General features: G+C 52.0%; 1 protein-coding gene across 1 annotated transcript in view; it reads left to right on the top strand.

Annotated features, from left to right (window-relative positions):
- Window positions 1-7,817: 7,817 nt before the first annotated feature.
- The window catches only part of LOC123930001 (receptor-type tyrosine-protein phosphatase N2-like), a 66,884-nt gene continuing 47,269 nt past the window's right edge, over window positions 7,818-27,432 (top strand). Inside the window, exons 1-6 of the mRNA XM_045986230.1 lie at window positions 7,818-7,888; window positions 9,598-9,741; window positions 10,359-10,563; window positions 10,713-10,785; window positions 10,877-10,962; window positions 19,277-19,424. Of these exons, the coding sequence (XP_045842186.1) occupies window positions 7,818-7,888; window positions 9,598-9,741; window positions 10,359-10,563; window positions 10,713-10,785; window positions 10,877-10,962; window positions 19,277-19,424 (727 nt within the window). The remainder of the gene's footprint in view (window positions 7,889-9,597; window positions 9,742-10,358; window positions 10,564-10,712; window positions 10,786-10,876; window positions 10,963-19,276; window positions 19,425-27,432) is intronic.

Here is a 27,432-nt window from a genome sequence, read left to right as displayed (position 1 = left end):
TTATTTGCCCAAGAAACAGTGGATCTCAATCTAAACAAATCTCAAGGGGAAAAAAAAGGACGGATAGAATGAGAGTGCAGATTTAGACATTAACTAAAATTGAGTAGAGAATATATGAAAATGATGGATACAGAAGTATCACTGAAACCCAGCGACTTGCCACATTCCTCATATCTAAATGTCCAGTCAAGTACTTCTACTTATGCTCAAGTCCCAGGCCATGCTGTGCTATGTGATACATCCCAGACCCATATTACCAGTCATTATAGCAGTAATTTACCAGTGGATATTAAACAGCTTCAAGATACTATTCAGGGCATTCCTCAGTATTCTTACAATCAGTTCCAAGAGTGAGTTCCGCACAAAGGATTAATGATATTCTGTCTGAGGTTAAAGCCCTTTGCTTGGATCAAAACACTGGTCTTCGCATTATAGGTGGAATGATGACACATTTTATTGCTATAATCATTTTATGCTTAGTCCTCAAATGCTCACGGAAATCTTTCTGACGACTAAAGTTTCGAGAACATGCAAACAGATTTTGCTGTTTCTGCATTAACAAAAAGGAGGAAATGTAACCGTCCCTAAGAACGATAGACTGCTTAAAATATCACTAATGAGAAAATGTACTGGTCACACAGCATGCTTGAGGATGACCTTGAGAAAACCTGTACTTAGCAGCAGGCCTCCAGTGGAGAGGAGGATACACATCCTTGAAGCTCAGCAGCTGGGGATGCCCTGGTCGCTCAGGGTGGAACATTGCCTGTTTCCCTTTTCCGTTGTCTCCCCGGCTTCATTAAAGCCTTCTGTTAGAATAATCCCTTTCTGGAGCTGGAGAAAGAACAAGAAAGAAACCCTAAACCCAGCAGGAGAAGAGAAATCATAAAGATCAGAGCAGAAATCAATGAAATAGAAACCAAAAAAACAATAGAAAAAATCAATGAAACTAGGAGCTGGTTCTTTGAAAGAATCAATAAGATTGATAAACCCCTGGCCAGACTCATCAAAAAGAAAAGAGAAAAGACCCAAATCAATAAAATCATGAATGAAAGAGGATAGATCACAACTAACACTAAAGAAATAGAGACAATTCTAAGAACATACTATGAGGAACTCTATGCCAACAAATTTGACAATCTGGAAGAAATGGATGCATTCCTAGAGACATATAAACTACCATAACTGAACCAGGAAGAAATAGAAAACCTGAACAGGCCCATAACCAGTAAGGAGATTGAAACAGTCATCCAAAATCTCCAAACAAACAAAAGCCCAGGGCCAGACAGCTTCCCAGGGGAATTCTACCAAACATTTAAAGAAGAACTCATTCCTATTCTCCTGAAACTGTTCCAAAAAGTAGAAATGGAAGCAAAACTTCCAAACTCATTTTATGAGGCCAGCATCACCTTGATCCCCAAACCAGACAAGGATCCCACCAAAAAAGAGAACTACAGACCAATATCCTTGAGGAACACAGATGCAAAAATTCTCACCAATATACTAGCCAATAGGATTCAACAGTACATTAAAAGGATTATTCACCACGACCAAGTGGGATTTATTCCAGGGCTGCAAGGTTGGTTCAACATCCGCAATCAATCAATGTGATACAACACATTACTAAAAGAAAGAACAAGAACCATATGATACTCTCAATAGATGCTGAAAAGCATTTGACAAAGTACAGCATCCCTTCCTGATCAAAACTCTACAAAGTGTGGGGATAGAGGGCACATACCTCAATATCATCAAAGCCATCTATGAAAAACCCACCGCAAATATCATTCTCAATGGAGAAAAACTGGAAGCTTTTCCATTAAGGTCAGGAACACGGCAGGGATGTCCATTATCACCACTGCTATTCAACGTAGTACTAGAAGTCCTAGCCTCAGCCATCAGACAACAAAAAGAAATTAAAGGCATCCAAATCGGCAAAGAAGAAGTCAAACTATCACTCTTCACAGATGATATGACATTATATGTGGAAAACCCAAAAGACTCCACTCCAAAACTGCTAGAACTTGTACAGGAATTCAGTAAAGTGTCAGGATATAAAATCAATGCACAGAAATCAGTTGCATTTCTGTACACCAGCAACAAGACAGAAGAAAGAGAAATTAAGGAGTCAATCCCATTTACAATTGTACCCAAAACTATAAGATACCTAGGAATAAACCTAACCAAAGAGGCTAAGAATCTATACACAGAAAATTATAAAGTACTCATGAAAGAAATTGAGGAAGACACAAAGAAATGGAAAAATGTTCCATGCTCCTGGATTGGAAGAATAAATATTGTGAAAATGTCCATGCTACCTCAAGCAATCTACACATTTAATGCAATCCCTATCAAAATACCATCCATTTTTTTCAAGGAAATGGAACAAATAATCCTCAAATTTATATGGAACCAGAAAAGACCTCGCATAGCCAAAGGAATATTGAAAAAGAAAGCCAAAGTTGGTGGCATCACAATTCCGGACTTCAAGCTCTATTACAAAGCTGTCATCATCAAGACAGCATGGTACTGGCACAAAAACAGACACATAGACCAGTGGAACAGAATAGAGAGCCCAGAAATCGACCCTCAACTCTATGGTCAACTAGTCTTCGACAAAGCAGGAAAGAATGTCCAATGGAAAAAAGACAGCCTCTTCAATAAATGGTGCGGGGAAAATTGGACAGCCACATGCAGAAAAATGAAATTGGACCACTTCCTTACACCACACACGAAAATAGACTCCAAATGGATGAAGGACCTCAATGTGAGAAAGGAATCCATCAAAATCCTTGAGGAGAATGCAGGCAGCAACCTCTTCGACCTCAGCCGTAGCAACATCTTCCTAGGAACAACGGCTAAGGCAAGGGAAGCAAGGGCAAAAATGAACTATTGGGATTTCATCAAGATCAAAAGCTTTTGCACAGCAAAGGAAACAGTTAACAAAACCAAAAGACAACTGACAGAATGGGAGAAGATATTTGCAAACGACATATCAGATAAAGGGCTAGTATCCAAAATCTATAAGGAACTTAGCAAACTCAACACCCAAAGAACAAACAACCCAATCTAGAAATGGGCAGAGGACATGAACAGACATTTCCGCAAAGAAGACATCCAGATGGCCAACAGACACATGAAAAAGTGCTCCACATCACTCGGCATCAGGGAAATACAAATCAAAACTACAATGAGATATTACCTCACACCAGTCAGAATGGCTAAAATTAATGTCAGGAAATGAGAGATGCTGGCAAGGATGCGGAGAAAGGGGAACCCTCCTCCACTGTTGGTGGGAATGCAAGCTGGTGCAACCACTCTGGGAAAACAGCATGGAGGTTCCTCAAAATGTTGAAAATAGAGATACCCCATGACCCAGCAATTGCACTACTGGGTATTTACCCGAAAGATACAAACGTAGTGATCCAAATGGGCACGTGCACCCGAATGTTTATAGCAGCAATGTCTACAATAGCCAAACTATGGAAAGAACCTAGATGTCCATCAACAGATGAATGGATAAAGAAGATGTGGTATATATACACAATGGAATACTATGCAGCCAACAAAAGAAATGAAATCTTGCCATTTGGGACAACGTGGATGGAACTAGTGTGTATCATGCTTAGTGAAATAAAAGTCAATCGGAGAAAGACTACTATCATATGATCTCCCAGATATGAGGACGTGGAGATGAACATGGGGGTTAGGAGGATAGGAAAAGAATAAATGAACCAAGATGGGATTGGGAGGGAGACAAACTATAAGTGACTCTTAATCTCACAAAACAAACTGGGGGTTGCTGGGGGAAGGTGATGTTGGGAGAGGGGGAGGAGGGGAGTTATGGACATTGGGGAGGGTATGTGCTATGGTGAGTGCTGTGACGTGTGTAAACCTGACGATTCACAGACCCGTACCCCTGGGGATAGGGACGCCTGGGTGGCTCAGTGGGTTGAGCCGCTGCCTTCGGCTTGGGTCATGGTCCTGGGATCCTGGGATCGAGTCCCGCATGGCCTCCTTGCTCAGCAGGGAGCCTGCTTCTCTCTCCACCTCTGCCTGCTTCTCTGCCTGCCTGTGTGCTCTCTCTCTCTTTCTCTCCTTCTCTCTGACAAATAAATAAAATAAAATATTTTTAAAAAATACATTATATGTTTATAAAAAAATAAGAAATAAATAAAAAATTCTAAAAAAAAACCAGTATGTTATAGTCTTTCTAAAAGGACGTGGTTCTGGGGTGCCCCTTCCCTGGCCCTGCTCTGTGAGACCAGAGCGAGTGCCCACGGCACCCTGGCAGCTGTCCTCATGGTGAGGGACAGGCTCCTTCCCCAAAGCCAGCACTGCTATAGACCTTTTGTGACAAAAAGTAACAGCCACTCAGCACCAAACACCGTCCTGCACATGTCACAGCGTCTGAGAGGCGGCTCCATGCGGCACTGGCGGCCCGACTCTGCTCATCTTCGTGGACCCATGATCTCCTGTTATCCCACGTACAATAACTTATTTATTTTGTACTGCTAAGGGTGATTTAGACAATTTTCAAATTTTGCACTTCAAACAAACAGCACGCTGAAAATCACTGCAGGCTACATTTCTAGAAGACCGTAGGTCATGGAAGAGGCCTCTCGTTTATTTTGAGACGCAACAGCAAACTTCCTGCCAAAATGCGTGACTCACTGACACTCCCACCAACTATGTAGAAAAGGGTGCCTGTGTCCCCAGACCCTGCCCACTTTGGATACTGACCACCCTTCGTTTTTGCTGCTGGGATGTGGAAAATGCTGTTATTATAAGGCAGTTGTAATTTGCATTTCTGTCAATGTTCATGACATTGAGGAACGTTTCCTGCGTTTGGAAACTACTTATGGTTCCTTGCAAAAATGGCCTCAGAAATGTCCCTCAAGGCCTGTAGGACTGCCGGCTTCCATGTGTTAGCCAAGAAGGAGCAGCTCTTTGGGGTGGGCGGCTGAGAGAGCAGGCACCAGCACAGCTCCTCGGAGCCCTGAGTCTGGCCCCGGGTCTGGAAGCGTGTGCATAAACCTGGACCACATCCCAGCCGGACAGAGGCTCCACGTGTGAGCCTGGGCTTGATCCTGACATGACTGCTGTGGTTTCCTGAAAACAGGAGAAGTGACCTTCGCTGGTTTACTCGGCTTGTTTCATTGACTAGGAGGTGAGAGTGTCCGTGACAAATGGGCCCGAATGTTACCAATCCTCATGCTTACATCATGGATCAGTCAACAGGCAAAAGTCTCGTTGATGTTCCTTCGTTCCTTCAAAAGTTCTGTTGTCTTTGATGCCATAGCTGTTGAGAAGATTGTTGGTGACCGGCCCTGTGTCTGCCTTTGTGGGTCTCCCCACGTTCTTCCTGAACCCTACACCTGTGTCGTTCCAGGATCTTCCTGCACCCAGTCTGGGTGCAGACCTACTTTCTTTTTCCTTTGGCCCCAGCTTTACTGTACTCCTCCTTCGGAGAATCCCTGTTGTGCGTGGGTCCCCAGGAAGGACAGTCATTCACAACTGACGTGTGACAGTCTGTGCTCTCTGCTCTTGGGGAAGCATCTATCGTGGTGCTCCCGTGGCCCTCACATCTCTTCCATGTGTCTTCACCGGTCTCTTGTCGCCCCTCCACCTGAGTTCCAGGGCACTCCCTCAGGTCTGCTGTCCAGTTTGCCTTGTTTCTCTTCTGCAGCGTCTAATCGATGTGTGACCACCCATCACGTGGATAACTCCAAGGGGAATCTTTTTCATTTGTGGTTGATGTCTTTATTCTTTCTTGAATCTGCCTGCCATACTGTTCTGCTGCCTTTGGTCCCTGCTGCAGTATCTTCAGTCATTGTAAACCCAGGATTTGATTGTTTCTGTCTAATGCTTCTGTCATCCAGGTTCTTCTGAAGCTGATCCTGCTCTTGATGTGTTTGCTGAGTTGTTTAGGGGGCGAGTTTGCTGTCTGATGCAGTCCATCACGTCCATCTTTCAGAATTTTGTGGAGGCTGCATGGAGGGTGTTTAACTCGAGAGAGGTCCTAGGTCACTTTGCCACACAGTCTAGGCTCCCATTAAACCAGGTGGTCCAAAGCCTTCCCGTTCTGCATCCCTGTGAAAAGAGACATGCTTACCCTGGGTCTGAGGGGCTGGAAACTACACACCCCGCCCTCTCGCAAGGGCTTGAGTGCCTTTGGGTCACAAGCTAACCAGTCCATTCTCCACCTCATTGTGGATCTCCAAGGACTTCTCTTCATCGTATGGAGAGCTGACTGTGGCATGTACGTGACACTTCTACGTGTCTCACCGGGAAGGCTCCTCAGGACACCTCATTCCTCATGCCTCTGGGAACATGAGACTTAAAGCAGGTTAAACATAGGGAACGCAGGGAAAGTGCGCAGCCCCGTTTGATTTCACACTGCCTTGACAGTCGCGTCTGAGAGCCGACTTCATGTTCTGCATTATGAGGAAGACGTAACAGCGGCAGCTCTTGTCAGAGAAAGCCTGGCGGTGGCCTCATTCGGACTGGTCCCACGCTTCCCCACCATCCACAGGAAAAGGTGTTACGTGCTTCAGGAAGTGTCACCGCACCCGAGCGTCCAAACTGAACTGTCCGAGGGTGTGCACTGCCCAGAGCCTCTAACCCTTGGTGCTGATGGCTGGCAGCCCTGGAGGTGTTCCAGATGGTACCTTGTTGCAGTGACAATAAAGACAGCTGTGGGCAGGGGTGGCTCTAGGCTCCATGGCTGCACTCGCGGGGCCAGGAGAGTAGGTGGTGTGACGTCTGACAGCGTACTCTCACTTCACCCATCAGACCCAAGAACTCGTGGGCATGGGATGCAGGCCGTCCACCGTCAGACTGGCAGCTGACCTAGAAGATTAAAAATATATTTGATAGTCTTACCTCTAACTTTTCACCCTACAAGTGAAGATAATTTCTGATAGATCAACTCACTTCTCTTTTCTACTTTGAGCTCCTTATTTCAAAGGCATCGACTGAAGACTGAAGCCCATCAGTCCCAGCTGTGGTGGCCGACTGATTGCTGCTGCTCCGAGGTCCACACCGTGTGTCAGCTGTCCCACTGCCTCCAGGATGCTGTGGGAAAGTCACGGACACTCGGACCTCTTCCAGGGGAAAACAAACGTGGGGTCTTCTGTGGGTTGCTCACATCTGCGCCATGGGCTGGTCCCCATTCCCGTTTACTGCCCGCAGCACGTAGCCTGTTGGTTCTATGACAGCAAATCTCCAAAATGCTCTGGACCCAAGGAGTGCTCTCAGAATTCCTGCAAGCATGTCCCGACAGTGCGCTGCGGCAGGAACCAGCATTGCCCATCCACACCTGGGAGGGAAGTTCCGTGTCTGTGTGCCGAGCCGACGTCACCTCACTGCTTCACTGCGACTCTCTCTTCTCCCTGAGCGCTCTTCAGGAGGTCACAGCAAGGATGTCGTCATCAGTGTGGGGCGCCCAGTGCTGCCCAGGGAGGACCTGCCACCTGGGGGCAGCGGGGCAACCAGACCCTTCCCCTCTCTCCAGGGCCCTGTCCTCAGACTGCTGACACCGTGCTCGTGTCACACCACTGAGGCCCTGTGAATTTTGCAGCTGACCCTCCACTTGGGGACGGTAGGTGGACAGCCATTCAATGCATGAGTCTGCTGGCCCACCGCATGGAGACACAGCTCTTCAAAACCTGCTTCTGAAGAGCACTAGGAACCAGTGCTGCCTGAGTCATGGACGCCAGTGTAGACAGAGAGGACGGGTGAACCGATTCCTCCATCTCACCTCCTCTTGCTGAGTAGCAGCCATCGGGTAGATGTAGCAGCAGCCACCAGGTTCCCGCATGGCTGGTGTAGATGTAGCTGTGACCATCGGGTGCCCACACTGCCATGTAGATGTAGCAGTGGCCATCAGGTACCTCCAGGTCCAGAGGTGGCAGTGGGTGCCCTTGGTTTGGAGACCCTATTTTTCTACAAGAATTTGTTAACGGAAGGTCTTTCAGGGTTTGGTTGTCCTAGGACTGCATTTTCATGACATGTTTCCTCTTGTGTCCCCATCTTGCATTTCCTGTCAACTCTTTGGAACCCAGCGTTGGTTTCCTGCTGGATTTCATACATGAATGGAGTCTCTAAATAACTTGCATCTTTAGGTATTTTTCATATGTCAAAGGGACATGGTTACAGCTGAAATCAAATTCTCATGTTCTCATTTAATAAAAAGCATATTAATTTATATCAATAGGGACTTGTAAAACCCTTTGCAAACACATTCTTTCATACTGCTGAAGTAATCTGTAGAAATAAATAGAAATGCAGCGTTGTCGGGTGGCTTTCTTCTCCAGTTAAAGTGTTCTGATTTCTGTTCTACATCAGAGTTTCAGAAACGTGAACTTTCTTTGTAAAAGTTAACATCAGTGTCTGCGCAGAACCGTAGTCAAACTTCAGTCTTACAGATGGAATGATTTACTTACTGCAAAACACAGAGACCTGGCATGGGGGAGGAGGGAACGGGGGACCATCGGGTCCCGTCGTCTCTGCGAAGTCCCTTCTGACTCCCAGCCCGTCATTGGTAGAAGCTAGATGCTGTCGTAGGAAGGCTCTTGCTTAGGAAAGAGTTGTCTCAAGAGTTCAACATGCCATGGGCAGACTTTTAAACTCTTAAGAAGCAGAAATCAGCAGAAATATCATAAAGCTGAACTATTTTTTCTTTAGACTTGTGATGATTGAAGGAGCTGCCAATGAGCAGATGGATATTTAAAATCGCGATGTTGTCAGTTGAGGAGTTGTGGGGACGGGTGCTGGTTGTTGTTATTGTCTGTACACCAACATTACAAAAAGAAGAGAATCACACAGAAGATATTTGGTAAAGGCGGGTCTTCTGGATGAATAATGCTCCTTTCATTAATATAGTACCCTTATTAACTGTATAATTAATTGTGCATAGCCCAGGGAGGCTGTGGAAATTGCATTTTGAGATGTATCAAAGCGGACTTACGCTTCAAACTTGCATGCAATTTACCATTAATGAAGCCAGAGATGGAAGCCTCAAATCTATATATAACTTACTATTTGAATGACAAGCAAAGAATTTTATCAGCAGAGTTTTAAATGAAAGGATATTAGCAGCTAATGTTGAAATTGTTCATCTTTCTTATGAAAATAATTTTGAAGAAAATGTTTTAGTGGAAAGAGAGGTTTGAAGAAAGTGTGTGCCATTAAAACAGCCACTTTCTGCGACTCTGTGTGCATTTGTCCTCATTGACAGTGGGGTGCAAATATTTTTAAAAGTCAATGAGTATTTTATAGGGCCCAGAACTGCTCATGCATTCCGGGAACGGATTATGCAATATTCCCAAATATCCCAGCGAAGGTGAGTGGATCCGTCAGGCAGCCAGAGGAAGGAGCCAGAGCTGAAAAACTTAAAACATATGAGAATATGTTAAAAGCAATGGAAATCTGCTTAAAAGTCTAGAAATCTGCCTTTCCCCACTTCTGAATGCTCCTGTGAGTTGAGATCATAAATGGTAAATATTGTTCAAAGAAAACCATTAAACGGAGCACTGGGATCCATCTGCCCAGGAAGATTTCATTGGCGACACTGCCAAGGCTCTTGCATGGATGCAGGTGTCCCCACGTGGGCCCCGCTTCCGATAACCGGGGCCACGAGTTGGTGACATGGAGCCCTCCCACAGTCTCAGGAGGGGATTCCTACAGCAAATATTTGTTGACTGCCGAGGCGCCAGCCTCCCTGCAGGCAGTGGAGACACTGTAAGGGGTAAAATAATTGGCCTTTTGGGAGCACCTAAAATGTGGCTCATGTTTATTTTTTTGTCCTGCTTTTCCCCAGAGTTGAGGATGTGGACTAAAATACTAAATTTATAGCACCATCGGGTGAGTGCCTGGTGTCGCCACCAACAGGGGAGGGCCTGTTTGTGTTTCTAGAAGCCCAGGAAGCTTGGCGTGGGAGGGCAGGTTCCCTTTCAGGGCTCCCAGCAAACCCCACATGTGTTCTGGGCTTCAGGCCACGCTAGAGCCACGCGCGGATGGAGGACTCGTGGGACGTGGGGCTCTGTGGCAGTTCCTCGGAAACTCTGGGCTGCCCCCCACCTGGCGCCCAAAGAGCACAGGCAGGGGGTGCAGAGCAGTTCTCTTTCCGTTCCCTCAGAAGTCTCATTTTCTCCTTCAACCTGATGTCTTCTTGGTTTCAGTCTTTAAAAGATTTTTAAAAATACACTTTAATGCACGGATCCATCATTCTCCTCCAATCCGCAGACCTCTCGTGGAATCGTTTGGGGTCACGTGGAAGCAGCTCTGGGGCCGGCGGCGGGACGTCCTGGCGGGGGCTGTGGGAGGGCAGGAGTCAGCACCGCGTCTCCCCTGCCCAGCACGCAGCCCCCGCCCTCTGGGGCCTGGGCCCAGCCGCGCTCGCACACCTGTGTGCGCCTGGGGAACCACTGTACGCGTGACTGCGTGCCTCAGGCTGCTCCGGACAGTGTGGCTGTGGGACTGTACGTGTTGAACCGGGAGCCAAGCGGTCGGCTGTTGATTCTGTGTGGCTCTTTGGACACGTGTGGTGATGTTGACAACCGTGTGGGGCAGCAGCCATCCGCACATTTCGTCCACGCTGGGAAAGCGTGAAGGGTGCTGGAAATGCCAAGAATGTGGATGGAATGTGTCGGATTTTACCCCAACGTTTGACTTGGGGCAGATGAATGCTGTGACCCTGTTTCTCCGACCAGCTCGGCGGGACCTTGCCCCGTGGCGGCTGGGTGACCGACGAAGCTGTGGCCCGGCTGCAGAACGTCATACAAAGTGCAGGTCCCAGAAACCGAGGAGTGGCAGGCAGAGCAGCCGGGGAAGCAGATGCTCCGTCTCTGTTGGACTCGGGTCCCCTGTTTGCCAGTGAATGAATCCCGGCAGTTCGGCTCCGGAATACAGGACGCCTCCTCCCCTTTCTCCGTGCCCTACTCCCCGCTGTTGTCGCCAAATGTCAGCCCCCGCACTTTTAAATAAAACCGAGAACTCAGTGTTCACAGGCTCAAACCCAGCATGTTCCTTTGTACTTGGTTGTGTCCCCATGTTCACCCACTCCGTGCCTGGCCTGCGTGCGGGCTGGGGACTCTCTCTTAAAGGCTCTCTGCTTGGCAGCCTTTGAACTCTTCTCCACCATTTTAACCCTTTCACACTTCTGTCACTGCCGTCGGATTGGCGACGACATAACGTGTGAGCATGCGTTTCTAAGTCACACGGATACAGCCCTGACACCCCTCCACAGGGATTCTGCTGGGCCTCCAGAGCTCCTGGAGGGAGGGTTTGGGGGAAATGACAAGGGTTCACACTTGCCGGTGAGGTCATTTCTGCCACTCACATGATGTTCCTGCTGGTCAACCTCACCAGGATGAACCAGGCTCACTGCAAAGACGTGTGGAAATGTTCCCTTCCTAGAATGAATTTCCATGGCAGCGATTTCAAAAATGTAATCAAAAGGATTAGAACCCCAAGCCTTTCCTCTATTCCTCACACATACATCTTTAGGCTTTTTATACACATGACCCAGAGGCTGAAGGCCAGACTGTGTTTGCTTTTCCCAGGTAAAGTCCGTTTTGACAACACAGGAACATGCTTTGAGTTGGCCTTTCCTTGGTCTGTGGGGTTTTTTTTTTGCCATTTTTAAGGATAACGTGTGTCTATCTGCCAGAGGAACGCGTGTTTGAGCCACCCGGGGAGACGAGCAGTCCCGTGGCAAGTAGGAGGAGGTGCAGGGCTTGGGTGCATAGTAGAGACCCGCTGGGCCGGCAGGCGATGGCCTCCGTGCAGGGCCCCACTACGCGGCTTTGTTGTGGAGGACTCAGGCGACGATCTGAACATGATCTGGGAGCACATTTCCTGTTTCTAGCAAATCTTTCCTAAGCTGAGAAGCAACAAGGCTACCCTCTGATCATTTTACCAGATCTGTGCTTTTTAGGACGTGAATGTACTATGTCAAATTTCATTTGAATCTCAAGGACCTTCACATGCCCGCTCAGGGTGTTAAAGAGCAGCACGGCCGTGGGTCTGGAGTGGTTCTGTGCGGGTGGCGGAGCCTCTCCCCTCGCCAAGCCGGCGGCCAGCACCGAGAGCCACTAAAGTCAGGATGACGACACCTACGGACTTCTCCGTTCATCTTTTCATACTTTCTGCTTGGAATCCAAACCTCTCACTGCGGGAAATCAAACATTTAGCATCAACATTTGCCTTTCATGTATTAATGAAGATAGGTGGCAATGTTGATTTTTAAAGAGGAAAAGGTCCTCCCTTTGCCCAAACGGCAGCAGAAGCAGCTTACTCCTGCCTTTACAGACATTCATCTACTGCTCGCCGACTTCACAGCACAACACAAGGTCCTCTCAGGAGGAAGGAAATGTAAATGGGCTGCATTCTTCACTCGGACAAAAGGTTTGATTGTCACACAGTAAAGTAAAGCGCTCATAGGCACCAAGGTAAAGAAAGGAATGGAAACAAAGCTTCCCCCATAAAAACTGGGTCTCCCAAAGCCCAGCTTGCTTCAACACGCCTTGGACATGGCAGGCAGGTGCTGGTGTCCGGCAGCGTTGTTGTAGAATGAAGCTCCACCGGGTGGTTCTCTGCGTGTTTCTTATGTGAGGACCCACAGAGGAGGTGTCCGGACACCCGGGAGGGCAGTCGGATGTGGACGTTGATGGTTTCTATATACACTGGCTGAGGGCACGTGAGGCCGAGTGGAGGTCGTTTCACGTCTTTGTCCGCAGGCCTCCATCCCCATGAGCGTCGGTGTTCCGTGAGAGGGAGCTGTTCCCACTGTTCTCTCGGGTGATAATGAACCTGCTGGCCAGGCATCACATGCCTTCATTGCTGGTGGCAGGAGATGCTGGAATGACACAGAAACTGCCCCACATTTCATGGAACTAATAACCTTCACTGTCCCTCCGTGTTGCCCTGAACTGGGCCCAGATGACCCCCGACAACACTGAGCCCCTGCACCCGACGTTCAGAGGCAGGCAGAGCCCTGCCACCTGGCATCAGAGTGTAGACGTGCACCTGTGCCATGTGGGGAAACACTAATTCTACTAAGTGGCATTATTTCCTTCGTGACCCTGGGAACCAGTCCGGACGTTGACACTGCACATGAGACAATGCCCGGGAAACAGTCCCCATCAGGACGGGGGCTGGGGGCGCAGAGTCCGAACAGCCACAGGGTATTAGCACCTGCTCTCCACACTGGAAAACGTCTCCTTAGTGGCTGAGTTCACACCTTCTCTTCTACTGGTGTTTTCCAGTGACTCCTCAAGCCTGACCACCAATACCTCCCTCCCGAGGCGCTGAGCCACAGATGGGAGCACGGCGAGAGGAGGGGATGAGTTCCGGAACCATCCCTGATTGCACGGTCAGCCGGCTGTGAACCCAGCACATGTTGGCTCCATCCACACGAGGTGGAGACTGAGTGAGGAGGACCATTGTCCATGGGGACCAGGACAGGATTCTGAAGCCAGGGACTGTGTGCTTGCTGGCGCTGCTTCTTTCCTCTCCGGCAGTATTTACCATGGTGTCGCTACACTCAGGGCGACGGTGCGGACGCACCTGCGGCGATGGCCCCCGTGGCAGTGCCCCCGCAGTAGCCCTGGGATTTTGTGTTCAGGCTGCACCAGCGGCTGCTGTTTCTGGAGACCCATGTGTTGTATGTCATTAGGTCAGGGACAATGTCCCCAGGACGTGCCGTAAAGTCACAGATTGCAGACACCAACTCAAGAGAGTCCCTCTGTTTCCAAAGAAAAACGGAGATCCACCGCGATCACCATCCTCTCCGTGTGGGCACACTTCATATTCCCAAAGCGACTTCACAAAGTGACCAGTCAGCCTTCAGAACCGCCTTGAGAAATCCTTGTTCTGATCCCCATTTTATGCAGCAGTGAATTAAGGGCTAGTGAGAGGAGAGTATAACCAGAAAGTCTATGTGGGGACCAGCCCTTGCCGTGTCCTACACTGTTAAGAAGACTTCCAAAGCCCAGTCCGGTGCCTGCTCCCCTCCACTGCTTCCCAGCAGAGTGGGAGCTCCCGGGGCTTTCCTGAAGGCTTTGTTGGTGGAGTCTGTGATCAGCTCCCAAAGACACACAATGCTCTGGCGGTTATTAGTAAAACCCCATCATGTGCCAGAGCATCCCAAATGCTCCATATTTCTAGAAATCACTTTCTTGATGTCACAGTGTTGACAATTCCATCAGAAAGCTCATCACAGAAAATGTTTGCGCTATCCAGACAAATGGTGGACATGTCTCCAAGCAATAACATTTTCATCCCAAGAGTTTGGGATTCTGTGTAAAATGATCCCATTCAATGTGGAGGCCCGTCAGTTTGTTTGACACATGGACGCTGTGTCATCTGGTGGCCACAGTCCCTGTGACCCAGAAAGGATCTTTAGTCTTCCTACCAGTGTTCTAATAGTGTGAACCAGAAAAGGAGACACGAGATGGGAATCTGGACTCGTACGAGGAAGATTAAATGGGGGAACCTCTGGTTGGGTTAATATCTCATAAAGTACGGCTCACAAAAGCTGGTGTCATTCTCGCTGGGCAGAGGACTCAGAAGAAGTGCTGGCTCCTCTTCCACCTGCCCTAACTATGAAGCCACAGAGCCTGAGACCGGCGTCAGCTGGTGTGTCCTGGTTACTGACATGGAAAAGCCATGTTCTGGAACCCACGGCCTTTTCCCCACAAACACTTTATCTGGGAATTATCTTTTCTGCAAGCCCGTTAAGTCTAGTCCCAGGAAACCTATCAGAATTCAAAAAGGTTTATACAGCTCCCCGCTCAGCACTCATCCAAAACCTTGGTCACAAGGTATTGGGCACAAGTGAATTGGGCACAAGTATTAAGAGCACAGTGAACCCCTCTCAAAGCTCAGGGTCCTGCTTCCCAACACTCCTTAATGACCAGAAGTAGCTGTCAAGATTGACTTGCCGACGCCCTGCAGATGGAACCAACTACTGCTAAGCCCCGACTCCTCACTTCTTTTACGTTTCCAGAGTGCACGTCACAGTGGGGTCCCACCAGCTCAGGCTGCTTTCCTTCTAGTCCTATTAACTAGTACTATTAACTAGTACTTTGTGTATCCCAGGGCCTGTCTCTTGAAGTTTCAATTCAGAGGTACTCAAGAGCCCGTAACAGGGACTGTGTAAAGTGATGTGGCTGAGGCGGGTATCTAACCAGCAGATGCTCACAGCTCTGGGGATGACAGGTTCTAGAAACATCCCTCGTGGCATCCATGGCAGCACGTATCACGTCCTGAATGGGAGGCACTGGTCAAGGGCGTGGATTCACACAATGACAGAGGAGAACTGGGGGAGACAACAACTGGACTCAGAGGGCCAAGGAGGAGGGTTGGGGGAAGAGCTCTCTGAACTGTTGTGGCTCCTCCAAGTTCCTAAGGCTGCCATTATGCCCGGGTGGTCACGGGACCGTTCGAAAGTGGCAGCATCCACTTGGCGTGGATGCTGGAGGGCTTGCATAACCCACAAGGAGGAAGGAGGTGAGTAAATAGATAATGAAACATTCCAAAGTCCATGCGTTACTTGTCAGGGCATTTCTTCCAACTTCAGAAGATCCTATGGCAGTTTTTTTGGATGCCATCATTGACATAAACTGTTTATCTGTAGTACGAATTACTTCCAGAAACTTCCAGGTTGTGAGAAGTCATCGAACAAATACTGACCGTGTGCCCAAAGCTTGTGCCAAGTGAATGAGACATTGGCCCCATTCTCAACAATCTTGATCTCATGAGGGACGGAATGTCCTGATGCCCCCGAGCCAGAGCACAATGCAGAATGCGATGATTGTCACAAAGACGTAGCTTTTAAAATAGTAAGTGTCTGATGAAGAGGGTGGGTTTGTAGGAAATGAGAACCAGACAGGCTGGCTGGAGCACGCCCCAGACTCACAAAGGACATGATAGTGTTTGCACCAACCTCAAAGTCAGGATAGATTCATTACAGAAGAATCACACAAACAAAGTGTAAAGAATGATGGTGCTGTGGGGTGGGGGTGGTCAAAACACGGGGAAGTAGTCTTGGTGAGACAGAAATGAGCAGACTGGTCAAACGAAGTTTGGACAAAGGCTAGTGCTGGCCTAGACTGCATTGGTGGTTTTTGAACCCGGTGGTATCTGGGACCAGGAGTGGTGATCCTGTCGCTCTGTGAGTGGACTAGGAAGTGGGTGTGAAGGGAGGGGTGTGGGGAGGAGGTTGCAGGAGGGAGCCAAGACAGAACAGCTGCGTCCCAGGTGGCAAGACCCAAGCTCCAGTGCTGCTGGTGGCTGCCAGAGGCTTTGGGGTAAGTGTTTAAGGAATCTAGGCCTTGGCTTCTCCAAAAATAAGCGGCAAGTTTCATCTCAGCTTCTTTCCATCTTGGACAAGAAAGTCCTGTAACGTGGATGTTGTCCAAAGCGGAAGCAGTGAGTGGCACTGAAGAAGGGAGAGAAAGGCAGCCGTGTGCGGGCTCGGAAGAGCCTTATGGTTCGCTCCGCGTGGCGGAGTTATGAGTGGCTTTTGTTTTCATGACACTTACCTTCATTTTTTGTTCTTTTCTATGCATGCTACTGTGTAATAAACATGTGCAGTTTAAAACCTGCACCCTCCCGCCATTGCCACCACACTCACTGTCACACGCACGCACACAGGCGCGTGCACACACACACACAACAGAAGTATCGGGATGTCAGTTTTGAACGCCCACAGCTCTGTGCTCACTCTGGGGGGAAGAGCCTGAGTGGAGCTTCACCATATGCTGACTTGCCCCATTGTTCCAGAGGCGACTGTGTCTCAGGAGGGGACTGTACCTGTTCTGATCCACCCATCTCACACCCTTGAGAGACAGGAACTCCCAGAATTAAGTTATTCTGCCAGTTTGGTTTTGGTTTTGTTTAAAACACATTATTTTATGACTAAGGCCTAGCTTCCCCACAGACAACATGAAAACATACTCTCGTGTCACAGATGAAAAGCTAGAATCTTGGGACACCTGGCTTGGTCAGTTAAGCGTCTGCCTTCGGCTCGGGTCATGATCTCAGGGTCCTGGGATGGAGCCCTGCATGGGGCTCCCTGCTCAGTAGGGAGCCTGCTTCCCCCTCTTTGCCTGCCTCTCCCTTGCTTGTGTTCTCTCTCTCCCTCTCTCTGATAAATAAATAAAATCTTCAAAAAAGAAAGAAAGGAAAAGCAAGAATCTTATCTACAAACGTGAAAGAGGAAATTCTCCAAAACCATGAATGGGGAAATTACATCAGTTTTATATCATAAATGATGTCTCATGAAAACATTAACAGAACAGATCAAATCGAGAACAGAGCATGACAGACAGGCTACCGGAGCCACACACGCCTGGAGAATGAAAAAGTTCCCTCACTTTTAATCTAATCAAGTGTATCTTTACATGATTTGTTCTCAATGAGGAAAAAGAGCCACATCTGCTCTTTTCTGCCCCCTCCCTCCTCCCTCCAGCCATGCTTCCTACAGTCCTGGTTGGTATTTCTCACTGTAAATTGAGAAATCCCAGCGAGCTCATGGCGTGGTTTTGCTTCTGTCGAGGTGAACCTGTGCACATTTGTGTTTGCAGGAATTCAGGGGGCATCCAACTCCCCTTTCGCAGACAGCATCTTGAGGGCAGTGACCCCAGAAACACTGAGAGTACCCACTTCCGCCGGAATTGTCCCTCCCCCAGCTCCCTCACACCATACTGTAGCTGGTAAATGTTTCACAGAATTTAAATGTCATCTTATGCGAAGCTGTCCTCATCAGGGTAACTCTGTCTTCGGTATTCCAGGAGGATGTCTTGCAAGAAAAGAACCAGGCAGTTTGCAGTTGATGTCTTCCGGATTGGGCCACTCGACTTCATTTCAATCCACTGCCTGCCCTTGCCAAGAACCCGGAGGGGCTGTCTGGGTGGAGGTCACGGTGCAGGGCCCTTGCGGGGAGGGGTGGGCAGGCGCGGCAACCTCGGCTCCCGTCCTGAGGAGGCCGTGTCGCGGAGGGTCGCAGGGATGCCACCGCGTGGCTCATGTGATTCGGTGTCATCTGTACAAAAAGTCTGTGTGTCCATTCCCCAAGTGATAGTGACAACCCAGCTGCTGGTCACAGCCATCGCTGACCCTCCTGCTGGGCCAGGCAGCCCTGAGGGTGGTGCCTTCTCTCCTACAGCACTTTCCGTCGTTTGTGGACCGATGTGGATAAGCTGCTGTTTGTTGAGTGAATAACACAAACCAATCCGAGTCAGCTCTAGTCCAACAGGTGGTTCCCCCAAGTCCAGTGCAGCTGGCCAGGGGGGAGGTGTGGGGCAGTCCTGTCCTGGCCTGTGCAGGGGCCTGACATGCGTGCTTCCCCACAGTGAGAGGACGGCAGGGGTTGGCGGGGGTCAGGGCCAACCCTCACTGGGCGTGGGGGTGCCTAACCACCAAGGACCCGGACTTGTGTGCGTGTGTCTCATTTTGCATGTGGATATAGCTGAAGACTTGTGTCCACACATGACACCAAAGACCCACAAATACGGCATCCCAGGGTGGGACCAGTATTTCCGTTGGGCACAATAAAGCCGCTGGGGGTTGGTCCTTTGAAATGATTTTCCTTAAAGCCATGGTCGTTTCTCAGCTATACAAATTGGTGAGAATGCACGGACAGGGCTGTCTTTGTGGGAGCGAATGTTCTGGAAGTATTTCCTCATCCACTTCCAGCCATTGCTGCTGACAGACAAGGGTCCGGAAAGATTAAGATCTGAGCAGCCGAGGGTCAGGACATCGGCTCCGTTGTTCTGAGTTTTGGTTTTGGTTTGTCTTTTGCGGCCACCCCACACTGGTTAACACAAGGCACACGTCAGAGCAGCCTGTATCTTCAGTGCCTCACCCACTTGATTCAGAAAAGTAGGTCAGTTATAAGGAAAACGGTGTCTGTGTGGACACGTTGTCTATACCGGCTTCAGGTCGGTTGATCAGATCTGGTCTGTGTTGTGTCCTTCTCTTTGCCCGTTGGTTGGTAATACCTGATGGGGCCATGCCATGCCTGGGTGTTCCTGACGCCGGGCTCTGCCCCTGGAACACACATGCCACGAACAGCCGGAAACCAACCAGCGAAACAGGTAAAGAGCCTGCCCTGCCCTGTGCATCCGGTAGGCCTGTGCATTTCCCAGGTCCACGGAGAACCACTTCCTCACCCATGTGCGCAGGGACACATGGGCTGCGCCCTGTGTCCCGTGTCACACCAAGGACCCACCGTCCGCAGCCGTCCCTGAGTCTCTGTTTTCCATTCCAGGCCTACATGGAGGACCACCTGAAGAACAAGAACTGGCTGGAGAAGGAGTGGGTGGCGCTCTGTGTCTACCAGGCCAAGCCCAACAGCTCACTCGTGGCCCAGAGGGAGGAGAATGTGCCCAAGAACCGCTCTCCAGCGGTGCTGACCTGTACGTACCAGGCCATGCTCTGGGTCGGGGGAGGGGAACTCAGGCTGAGCAGGGCCCACCACGCCGTCCCCTGCTTGCCTGGGTTTCTGCAGGGCGCTCGTGGCTGGGGAGCCATCTCCAGCCCGGAGACGGAGTCGGTGGATTCAATTGTGGTCCAGGGGCACAGTCCTGGTTTGAGGACGTCTGGGCCCCAGTGAACACTTGCCTTCTGCGCTGCTGCTGTGTGGTTTGAGACTCATTTCTTAGCCTCGTGGAGCCTCCCCTGTCTGATTGTGATCCTCCCGTCATCCTGGAGAGCTCTGAGCCTGAGGACTGTCAGTGCTGTGGGCCCGGTGTGGGGGAGGGTCCGCAGATGCCCACCAGCCTCCCGCGTCCTGACCGTGTCATGGAGAGCCCGCTCTCTGCACAGGTTGGCACCAGGAAGCAGACACAGAGAGAGACCAGTGCTTTAATCAACTTGCATCCAGTAGGAGACAGTCTTAGATTACGTGTTGTATGTGGTGTGACTCACAGACAGAAAGACAGGCCCACGCAGAGGGCGAAAACAGACTGGCCTGGTCTGCCCCTGCCTGGCCACCAGGATCTTTTCTCAGTCACATGGCTAAGAAACGCAGCAAGTTCCCGTGTTCCAGCAGGTTTCAGGCCAGGCTCGTAGCCAGATGAAGGTAGGAACCCCCTGCAGAGGGGACAGGCTTGCGAGGCGCGCTTGGGACCCAAGTGGCTACCAGAAACAGATGCTCTCGGAAGGCTGCCCACGTGTGCAGCTGATGTGTGAGCGAGTGACCTGGTCCCCGTCCCAAGAACTGCAGGCAAGAGTGGTCGGGCACGTTTCAAACATAGGAAAATGTTCTTGGTCAGCTGACGTTTTGGAAGACACAGCGCAGCCACACTCTGTGTCCCACACGCTGTGTCCCAGCACCTTGGAAGCCAGCACTGCCGCCTGCATGGTGCCCCCCCAACATGCTCCCGATGGTCCCCCCTCACCTGGCTTGGCACCGGCCGAGGGACGTGTGCTGATGGTAAATGGCAGCAGTCCGACTGGGCTCACAGGTCAGGGTATTTTTGTTTTTGTTTTTTTTTTTTAAAGATTTTATTTATTTATTTGATAGAGAGAAGATCACAAGTAGGCAGAGAGGCAGGCAGAGAGAGAGGAGGAAGCAGGCTCCCTGCGGAGCAGAGAGCCCGATGTGGGGCTCGATCCCAGGACCCTGGGATCATGACCCGAGCCGAAGGCAGCGGCTTAATCCACTGAGCCACCCAGGCGCCCCTCACAGGTCAGGGTTTTTAAAAGCTGACCCCTTGCACTGCCTTTGACACTGACCCAGGCACCACAGAAACTTGACATCTGAAGGCCCTTCCGGGGGGGATTTTTTCTCACAGTTCCCTGGGGGCTCAGACCAGGCCCTCCGTTTCCATGAGGTCTGAGGTGTTTTCCGTGATGGGATTTAAAAAGAGGAGGTTTTACAGACACCTGGGAGGCTCGGCCAGTGAAGCATCTGCCTTCGGCTCAGGTCAAGATCTCAGGGTCCCAGGATTGAGCCCCACATTGGGCTCCCTGCTCAGCGGGAAGCCTGCTTCTCCCTCTCCCTCTCCCTCTGCCCCTCCTCACCTCTTGCTCTCTCTCTCAAATAAATAAGGAAATAAAATCTTTTTAAAAAATTTTAAAAGCAACATAAAAATAAGAGCTTCTGTATTTAGAAGGTAAGTAACAAAGAACCCACAACTGACTGACATATTTATTAGGTGCCTATTGTGTGCAGGGGCCGCCGACAGGCTGGGAGATGTGAGGCTCTAGCTAGGCCACTGAGCTCAAGGAGGACCTGGCTGGGGATGGGGGCAGGCTGACACCTGAGCCTCAGGTGCACAGTGGTTGGGGCACACGGACACCCAGCAGGCCTACACAGAACATCCCCTGGGTCTGCTCGCTTACTTGGACTACGGGGTCCCGAACAGTAAATACTAAAACCCAAAGTCTCTCCTTCTTCCAGCACCCCTCCCACAATGGAAACCCAGACCACAACAGCAGCCCATGGGGCCCCTGTGCCCACAGGAATTTAGTGATGGTGCAGTGTCCCGTCCCAAGGTCATGGGAGCCCTGACACCTGCCCTTTGATAGGAGCCTCTTGCTTCTTCCCGTGGCACTGGGGAGACGTGGCCGGTGCCCTGCAGCCTGGCTGGGCTCCTCGCTGTCCCGGGTCCTGAAGGCGCAGCTGTGCTGGTCTGGGAAGTTGGGGCAGGGACCACACGCTGTTGGCACAGAAGCGTTTGTAGTGACCACCCTGTCCACATGCCTCTGGCCATCTTCCCTCATCGGGGGAGTCCTCCCGTCGGATCTCAGCCTGCACCCCTTCCTGAGCAGGGTGGGGGTGGGGACGTGTACTGTCTTGGTCTTGCCAGACTGTACCGGAGATAATTGCCTCCTCTTTTGGAAACCCTGCTTCCTGTGGCCAGGCGTGCACACTCCCCATGGTACAGAATCGGCTCCCCGCACCTCCGGCCTCTGCCAGCCAGTGTGGGGCCCATGGTCAAGGGCTGGGGCCATCAGCACAGAACCCACCCCTCTCGGCACCCACATGGGCAGGAGGGAGCCAGATCCGTCTTTCCCAGCACTGGCTTCTTGGGCTGTGACCCGCCCTGTCCCTTCCCCTGAGCTCCCTGGTTGCTGGGTTTGACAGATTCTTGGATACCCAGGGCAGGACCCCCGCAGTCAGGGCCTCCTGCCCTCCTGCCTCCGCACCTGTCCACGCAAGGAAACCCTTCAGTGGTTCCTCCACCCAGGAGGCTGGAGCGACAGCCTGACTTCCACAGCACGGGCCGGCCGGCATCTGAGGACTCCAACAGCTGGACCCCGTTGCTCCCCAGAGCCCGGACACAGCCCGCACAGCCCCCGAGCCTTCCACCTGCCTTTGCGTCTTTCTGCATCCGGGCCCATCTGAGGCACCTCTCCCACCTCCCAGAGCTGAGGAAAACACCACGGCAGATGGTCCTGGGCACGTCAGACAGACGCTGTCCCGGGCAGCCATGCTGCTTGGGGCAGAGGGCCCGTTTTGGGGTTCTGGATTTTGTTTCGAAGGGAAGCCGGGTAGAGGCAAAAACGGTGTTTCAGGAAACAAGGCCGTGTCCTGAGGGGACCTAGGAGTGCTGTCCTTGCCCCACCCCTCCGTGCCTCCAGGACCTGGGCTGGAGGTGCCCTGGGCTGGTCAGTTCAGGAGCTGCAGTGACTGTCAGCCAACTTAACCACTCACAGCTCACGTTTTATATTCCCTTTCCTCTTTTGCTCGGAGCCAGGCCACAGGCTCATGGAGCCGTGTGGGGGGCACTGCCTCTGGTCCCTGTGCTCCCCGCCGCTGCTGTGAACAGACTGACCTCGGGGGTGCGAGGTCTGGGGCCGCGACGCTGCCTGCCAGCAGCCCAAGCCACCGTCTCTGGACAGGCCCCAGCTCCCTTGCCCAGACTGGGGGTGTGCCTCCTCCCTGACCCATCCACAGCCACCTTGCCATACGCACACCATGAGCCATGAGGCCGGCTGGTCCCCTCCGTCGCCCAGATGCACCCGTCCCTGCCCATCCCCGCCCATCTCCCCCCACCCCCCGTCCCTGCCCGTCCACACCCATCCTCACCGAGATGCCGCTGAGACACTTTGCTCTCAGTTCCATCCGCGGGTCCTTGGTCACCGCCAACAAGGGCTTAATTTCTGGTTCCACACTCACCCCTCCCCCGTCAGCTTTCTGACATTTGCACGTTGGACAGACATGATTTATGCGTCTCCATCTATAACAACCACATCTGACGGGGTCAGTACGGGCTCTGCCTTACCCAGGCCCCCCACGTGGACACAGGTCTGAGCCAGGACATTCAGTGGACCGTGGAGAGCAAGGGCTTCACGTACAGCCCTTCTGGGTGGCCCCGGGGACGTCAAGATGCTCACTCAGCACTTACATGTAGACACGGGGGTAGAAGCCACAGATGTGAACCCCGGGAGGCTCCAGTCCTTTGTCCCCAGTTGTCCGTAGAAGAGCCAGAGGTTAAGAAAGGAAAGCAGGTGGCCCCAGGCTGCCAGCAGCGAGACCGGACCAGGAGGGATTCCCATGTGGGCCAGCCCAGGAGCCCTGGCAAAGAAACGTCACCCGCAGCACAGCTTTCCTCCACATATTTTATTGTAGAAGCTTGAAAACAGTCAAGTAGAAATGACCACTGGGCGGTGGCCTGCAAACCCACCGCCCAGCTGCCAGGCAGTCTTGTGCCGATTTTCCTCGACATGTATGTGCTTTACCCATTTTTTGGCTGAACTCTTTCAAAGTGAGCTTAGGCATTGTGACATCCATGTAAATACTTTAGACTGTGCCTCCTAAAAATAAGGATGTTCTGTTCTCCTATGTTCCTACAACCCGGTCACTATAGCTAGAAACCGAGCCTCTCGTTCTGGTCCATCATCAGCACCGCGGACCTCCCAGGCACCTGTGTACAGCGTTGCATGACCACGATGTAATCAGGTGGAGCTTCCCTCCTGGGGGTCCTGTGAAAACAGCTCCTTATGTTTTCTGACATGACCTGTCCCTAATGAAGCTGCTCTCCCACCGACCGCATTCCCATTCCAGCATCGCGAATGGATCAGCGAGGAGTCGGACTGTCCCGATGGGTCCGTGGGGAGCTTACCTGTTGTTTGCAGGCCTGCTCCCCCCCTCCCACGGCCCCGTCCCTTTCTGGTCTCGCAGCCAAGGCCCGGGGCCCAGGGGCGCCATGAGACTGAGAGTGGCCGTGCCAGTCTCCACATCTCCAAGTGGCCCCCGTGAACATGAGCTGCAAGCATGCTTCTGTGGCGTCCCTGCAGGACTCATAAATGCCTGAGCTCGATCGATCACCAGACTGGCAGCGAACGGCATCCGCCGACCATCCCTCAACCCCCTGTCTCTGCCCTTCCTGGTTTGGAAAGAGATGGTCCAGGCAGAGCTGTAATCGAATACCTTTTCTCCAAATCGCCTGTTAACATAGCTTCCTCTGCACCAGACAGAGACTTCGTACCTGGTGAGATCTTTAGGTCTAAACAAACGCAGCTGAAAAGGCGGTCAGTGATCATCCTCTCTGTTTTCCACCATCAACCCACAGAGGGCGTCAGCCTTCCCAGCACTTCTCCTATGAGGTCTGCACCCTTGTGTGACCCCTTCATTGGGTGGACAACAGCATGTGGCCTTCGAAATCCCACACGTCCTGCTGCTCTGGGCATCTGTCCCTTTGTTACATGGGATATTTGCAGCCATGGCCTCGGGGCCCCAATGCTGAGCGATCCTCTCTCTGGGGCTGGGCTCCCTTCTAGGATCTCTGGAACAAAGTTCTCTCCTCTGCCTACATGTTAACTGTCCATCCAGGGTTTTCTTTCTGGCAACCTGACACTTTAAGATGAGCTGTCCACGTTCCTCTCAAGGTTGCTATGAGTTCAGTAATACTTTCCTCATTAGAAGTCAGTGCGGGTGAGTAGCAACGCTCGTCTGTGGGCTCCCGGGACCTCGGGAAATCAGGATTCGAAGTTGCACTTTCCATCCCCAGGCCCACGCTTCCCTCCCTCTACTCCCCTCCCCTCCACTGCTTCCCTCCCTGTCTCCTCGTCCACATCAACCCTATTTCCATGGAGAGTGCTCGCATCGTCGCATAGGGAAAGGTCCAGAAGATGCCGGTGGACACCGGCCTTCCCTCAGCGGGAACGCTGACCTCGCCCGTGTGGCGCCCTCTGACCCAGGGGGAGGTGCTGGCCGCTGGGGCCCAGTCGCACGGACTGAGGAAGCCAGAAGCTGCTCCCACGTCCGATCATGGTCCTCCATCCCCAGGGCCACACCCCTTCTCCCATGGAAAGGGCTAGTTTTGTGGGGTGTCTAGGAGTTGCTTCCCACCTCTGTTACATTAATCAGCAAGTTTTCTGCCGTGCTCTCTTCTGTTACTTTTCCAGAAGTATCCGAGTGTGCAAGGCCTGGGGGAATAATGTTGTCTCAGCAGCGCCAAGGGTCAGGGGACACTCTGTCCGCCTGGGTCCCCTTCAGATGTCAGGACTGTCCTCGAAGACGATGGCTTATGCCCACCGTCCACCCCCAAGGGGCTCTAGTCCCCCGTCAGCATGGGTGTAGGTGGGATTGTTTTCTGGGGGCAGCCTGTGCTCCCCACAAACCCAGCTCTGTTGTTTAATGTGTGTGACTGCCCAGCCCCGGGGCTGCGGGAGCCACAGCCTCCGCCACCTGCACACCCTGCATTTCCTCATCCCAGCCTCGTGTGTGCTGTGGTTCCTCGCATGAGCAGAGGTGAAATCCGTGGGCACTGACTGCAAGGCTCAGCAGAATCATGCGGATAGTGAGGCTGTGCTCACGTGGCGTCCGCTCTGGTCACTGGTGTGCGTGTGGCCCCGTTCCCACGAGATGCCGGCCACACTGCCTCCCTCGGCTCTGCCCTCCACATTGGACGTGGAGCCCTGCGAGTGTGCTCGGCAGCCATGGCCCCGACACCAGCGTGGGAAGAGCGCTCCTTCCACCTGCCGCGGCGGGCCGCCCGCACGTCCCAGCAGGGCCAGTGCCCGCTCCCCCACTCGGGCCGGGCTCCAGATGCAGCCCCTCGTCTGTCTGCCAAATGCTCTCGGAGAATCCGGATCCTCTCCCGCTGCTGGCACCCTTCCTGATGGTCTCGCTGCGAGAGACGGGGAAACTGCGTCAGGGAACGTGCGACAAGCCAGGCGAGGGGAAGGCCAGCTGGTTGTGCAGAAGCTGGAGCGGGATGGAGACCTGACTCCAGGTGTACAGCCCGGGGCACCCTAGACCACAGGCCATAGCAGCGACAGCAGCCAGCAGCTCTCGGCCCCGGGGCCGACGTCGGAGGCCCTGAGGGAGCACCGGCTCCAGGCTCTGCTCAGCGTCTCACACGTCGTCTTCCTTCCATGACCGCCTCTCTGTGTAAGGACACCAGACACTCCATGTGGGGCCCGAGGGCCCTGGGGTGGGGATGCCAGCAGACAAGGGTCACCCGGGTCAATTCTTGACCCCACAGAGGCTGGGTGGGCAGTGCCAGGCCCCAGACACCAGGAACCCCTGGGTCAGTTCCTGCTTGTGCTGTGCTCTGAACACATGCCGAGCACACAAGTGCCTTGTCCCCAGGGCTGTGCGGTGACGGGTGAGGCCCGTGCGCGGCTGTCCTGGCATGGTCCAGCCCTCGTCCTCCTCTGCACTGTCATTCCCCTGGAGAGCAAGCTGCCCATCCAATTTGGGGATTTCTTTCTGAGAGATCGGTGGCAATGTGGGTGGAACTCTTGAAGCCACGAGGCAGACCAGGCCGTTGTGGGACTCCGAGACCTCCCCTGGCTGCATCCGGAGCCGGAGGCCAACGAGAGGCTCTGTGTTGGGTGACGGGTAGGGTGACAGAACGGGTCGTGTTCCCTCACCAGCTCTGGATGCGGGAGGGCACCGTGACTGGGATCTCACCACCCAGACCCCCAAACGCAGCATTGTGTGCTGACCCGAGGGGCACTGAGCGGAACCCTGTGGCTTTCTCTTCTGGGAGGTTTAGAGATCTTTAGAGTTTGAGCTAAGGGTTTCAAACACGCTTACCCGAGAGCAGAGCACCCGCTTACTTACTGAGGAAGGTAAGGCCATGGGAAGAAGCTTGAGCCAGCCTTTCTGGAGGACTTATGCTTCAGAACAGGCCTGTTTCCTGACCTCACTGTGGTCTTCCGCTTCCCAGGTCTGCAAAGAAGCTTGCTATCTGTGTAGCTACTCAGTCTCGAATCCAGTCTGCAGACATTTATAGCTTTGCTTAATGATGCCGAGTCCAAGTCAACAAGGACATTGCCATGCAGAACTGCCGGGATCGCTAGACCAGCTTTAGCGGCTGGGAGCCGGCGGCAGCAGAGAGCCGTAGGCTGTGTGTTCACAGTGCACCAGACTGTCCATGGCCCTGTGAAATCTGAGGAGAAACTGGCGGCCGCGGATGCCGCTGAGCTTCCCTGGGTAATGGGTCCCCGTAAAGACTCAGAGCC

This window comes from Meles meles, chromosome 18 (genome assembly GCF_922984935.1).
Source record: "Meles meles chromosome 18, mMelMel3.1 paternal haplotype, whole genome shotgun sequence".
NCBI classification, from domain to species: Eukaryota; Metazoa; Chordata; class Mammalia; order Carnivora; family Mustelidae; genus Meles; species Meles meles.
Note: the sequence above shows the minus strand (reverse complement) of the source record. Positions and strands in the feature narration are given on the sequence as shown.